Source organism: Halyomorpha halys, unplaced genomic scaffold (genome assembly GCF_000696795.3).
Source record: "Halyomorpha halys isolate HHAL.00 unplaced genomic scaffold, Hhal_1.1 Scaffold265.1, whole genome shotgun sequence".
NCBI lineage: Eukaryota > Metazoa > Arthropoda > Insecta > Hemiptera > Pentatomidae > Halyomorpha > Halyomorpha halys.
Window position 1 is genome coordinate 518,947 of NW_027107765.1, and position 4,364 is coordinate 523,310.

Sequence of the window (4,364 nt, forward strand, 5' to 3'; positions counted from 1 at the left end):
ATTAAAGCATAGTACCATAATAGTATCTGATTAAAGCATAGTACCATAATAGTATCTGATTAAAGCATAGTACCATATAGTATCAGATACTATTATGGTTCTATGTCTGATTAAAGCATAAAAATACGTAATTACTACGTTACTTGCTTTTCTTTCATTCTGAAGAATTTAGTAAGAGCTTTTTCTTGAGTATCTCTTTCAACTTTAAGTTTATTTGACTCTTCTGTCATTTGCTGTATAGTTTGATTTCGTTCATCAGCATGTTTCTGTTGTTGTTCAACCAAATCTGAAGTATAAAATATATATGGATATAAATTTGTGTATATATATTGTAATATCCTGTTTTTTGATAAAAAGTTGTTTTGTTTACGTATAGGTGGTTTTAGTTATGTATTATTTAATTTTTAACGTTAATATTGGTTAATTTTCTTTTATTGAACCAAAAAACAAGCTAATTAACTAATTAATCTAAGAAGAAAAAGAAGACAATAACTAATTATCTAAGAAGAAAAAGAAGACGATAACTAATTAATCAAAGAAGAGAATAACTAATTATCTAAGGAGAAAAAGAAGACGATAACTAATTAATCTAAGAAGAAAAAGAAGACAATAACTAATATTCTAAGGAGAAAAAGAAGACGATCACTAATTAATCTAAGAAGAAAAAGAAGACAATAACTAATTATCTAAGGAGAAAAAGAAGCCGATAACTAATTAATCTAAGAAGATAATAACTAATTATCTAGGGAGAAAAAGTAGACGATAACTAATTAATCTAAGAAGAAAAATAAGACAATAACTAATTATCTAAGAAGACAATAACTAATTAACTAAGGAGACAATAACTAATTATCTAAGGAGAAAAAGAAGACGATCACTAATTAATCAAAGAAGAAAAAGAAGATGATAACAATTATCAATGAAGTATTTACATTGTGAATCATTATAAGAAAATTAGAGCGGTTGTGGTACAATCGATTGCATATACTATCGAACAGTGAACAAAGGACACTTGTTTAGGCGCGGATGAAATCACGTCTTCTGGAAGCAGGAAGGTGCTGACCATACTTTGTCTACTGTCAGTGGTAGACATCTAGAGAAAGAAGACATCAAGAATCATCCACGAAACTTTTTGTTTAGATCGCTGGTGTATTGGACGTGTCCTGGAAGCTAGAATAGGAATAGGAAACAATAGAATAGGAAACACCGAGAACCGTCAGCCATTAATTTAATCAAGTGTCATTGTGTGGAAAATCCGCCCTGTGGATATATATATATATATATATATATATATAACTTACGAGCACTTGGACTGAAAGGCTTGAAAAAAAGGGAACAGAATTATAACGCACGCTTTCTAGAAAGATACTGCTTTATTATCTCTGTGATGCTCCTTATAGACATTATTGGGGTTTATTTACATGGAGAGTTAAGATTAGAGTTGTACACAGGCCTTGTCCAACCATAACTCCTCCCTACCATGTTTATGAACATGCCTCATAAACTCCAAAAAGAAAACCGCAACAAAACACAAAAAACTAAAGACAAACTAACCTATACACAAAAAACTAAAACTAAAAAATACTCTGGAAGATTATTGATTGACCGTGTGTAAAGATGAAAGGAATATGGTCCGGGTGCGGTCAAAAAAGAACAAAAAAATAGTAATGGAAGATTATTGATTGACCGTGTGTAAAGATGAAAGGAATATGGTCCGGGTGCGGTCAAAAAAACTCGAATAGTAGAATTATAATAAAAATAAATAGTATAATTCTACTATTTGAGTATTTTTGACCGCACACGGACCATATTCCTTTCATAAAAAATACTCTTTTCATAAACTAAAATTAACACTTATAAATAACACTATTTAAAACTAATAAAACTTGTCACTCCGTTCTTCTCACCGTAAAACTTAGAAACACTAACGATAAAACTTCTGTACACAAAAAAAAAAAAAAGCTTTTACATAGATGAGAAAACTCAAATCCTATTGATTATTCATTATGGGGAACTTGAGTTGTTCTATGTGGACCGTCCTTCATTATTTTTGGTTCTTTAATACTCTCTATTGTTACTATATTATGCTCTCTAATTGTAATCACCCTGAATGGCCCCTGATACCTGAGGCTCCTTACCCCTGTTAGACCTCCCTCTGTTGATCTCGGTCCTGAACGGTTTCCACCATAATTAGGCAACAAACGAAGTTTCGATCCATTCCGATTTTCTCTAATCTCCAAAGGCATTTTTTCTTCTCCCAAACCACTCCATTCCCGACGTATAGATGGTATGTTCGCCCTGGTTTGGATGCATCTATCAGCGCCTGGCAGATCTGATCTTTCCTAACACTCGGTATCTACCAAATAGTGGTGATCGAGGTCTTCCCATATTAAGCGAAGTCCATCTTCATGGGTATGGAAGTTCTTGTCTTCCAAATTATTTGGTGTAATTTATCATTCACCACCTCCTCTAGCTCTTCCCTCAGTGGAGCTTTCGTCCTCGAATGATGGCTCATGGTCGTTTCCCGTCGTGCTTTGCGTTTCTTCTTCCCCTGGCGTCCATTCTAAAAACTGTCTCACCTCTCCTGACATCTTTGGTCGTTTCTCCTCTATTGCATTTACGGTGATCGCACGGGATAGCCAGAGTCAGCGACTACATTTCCTTTTCCTGGTTTGTACTAGATTACGATGATGTACTGCTTGAGCAGTTCCTTCCATCTGGTGACCCTAGCCGAGGACTCTTTAAGCTTCCCAAACCATTGAAGCGGTCTGTGATCAGTATGTACCCGGAATTTCCTCCCCGAAAACATAGGGGCAAAAATGTTCTACCGCCCACACAATGCCTAACAGTTCTCGCTCAAGTGCGCTGTACCTGGTCTCTGCATCTGTTAACCGCCTACTAGCGTACGCCACCGGTCGCTCTCCACCCTTGCAATCCTGCTACAGTACCGCCTCCAACGCGTGCTCACTTGTGCCCCTGGTTATGATAAATGTACATTCAAAGTCCGGGAATGCCAACACCGGTTCCTTCTGAAGTGCCTCCATGCATTTCCTAATGTTTTTCACCATATCGGGCGTCACCTGCACCCTATTCCCCTTTTTCAGAAGATTTTTGATGGGTACCAGATACCTGGCCATTAAAACGAGCAGGTCGTCCATGTATACCTGGCACATGGACTCGTCAATTCCCCGTAAGAATTCATCCATCAATCGTTGGAACCTGATGGGGGCATTCTTCAGCCCGAAAGGCATCCTCGTAAATTCGTAATGCCCCCTTTTAAATGTAAAAGCTGTCTTGTGCTGATCCTCCGGGTAAACCTTCCCTTTTATTTGTCTTCTTAGCCAGTTGCACCTACATTATGGAGTCGATAAAATTCATCTTCCAACTGACAACATCCGCTCCAAGAGTCTCTCCCATCTTTTCTGTGGCCAGATTAACCTGTCCTAACAGCGTGGCTACCTACTGTCCTGTCCCGCAGCATGTATAAAATGTCTTACTCTAGGGACCATCTGCCTCCTCCATAGGCCTTCTTTAATCTTTCCTTCACTACTGACCATGCTGTTTCCTTGCCTGCCTGAATATGATTCAAAACACTTTGCTTGATCCGGCATATGAGCGCTGCCTTAAGGGAAATCGTGTCATTCTAGTCCAGCAACTCCTCTGAGACTTTGGCTGCCAATCTCTCCATGATGCGATCTCCACCTTTAATAAAGTGATTTAACTCACCGATTTCGCCTGAGAACCGCTCCTAGTCTGAGATGGCTTTTCTAATATCCTGTTATTCCTCTCACTTTCATTTTAGCCAACATATTGGCGTGACCGGCCGCGAGTTTCCTCTGGTAGCGGGGGTAGCACCAGAATCGCCACCGGGGCAGCAGGAACTCCAGGAGATGGTTCCGCCACCAGGATCTGTAAAACTGGCTGCTTCACTGTGGGCTGTGGTTGTGGTTGACCATCACCATTAATCATCTTGGTCAGTAAAAACAAATTACAATATAGGCGAAATAAAAGATAAGAAAGCCAGAGGAAGAAAAAAAAAATCCCTGATGAGAGAACCGTTAAAAAAAAAAATCTTCAATTGGTGAAGTTTTTAGAAAAAATATTTAGATTAAAAAATTAAGATTTAGAAAAAAAAAATCTTTATTTAGTGAAAAATTCATCAGTTCCCGGGTTCTACACCACTTACAAGCACTTGGACTGAAAGGCTTGAAAAAAAGGGAACAGAATTATATCGGACGCTTACTAGAAAGATACTGCTTTATTATCTCTATGATGCTCCTCATAGATATTATTGGGGTTTATTTAGATGGGGAGTTAGGATTAGAGTTGTACGCAGGCCTTGTCCAACCATAAATTTTATATAT

At 37.7% G+C, this 4,364-nt stretch overlaps 1 protein-coding gene across 1 annotated transcript in view; it reads right to left on the minus strand.

The window, feature by feature from the left end:
- The window catches only part of LOC106680526 (cilia- and flagella-associated protein 58), a 42,815-nt gene that overhangs the window by 24,529 nt on the left and 13,922 nt on the right, over positions 1 to 4,364 (minus strand). The window contains exon 9 of the mRNA XM_067046082.1: positions 148 to 286. Within this exon, the coding sequence (XP_066902183.1) occupies positions 148 to 286 (139 nt within the window). The remainder of the gene's footprint in view (positions 1 to 147; positions 287 to 4,364) is intronic.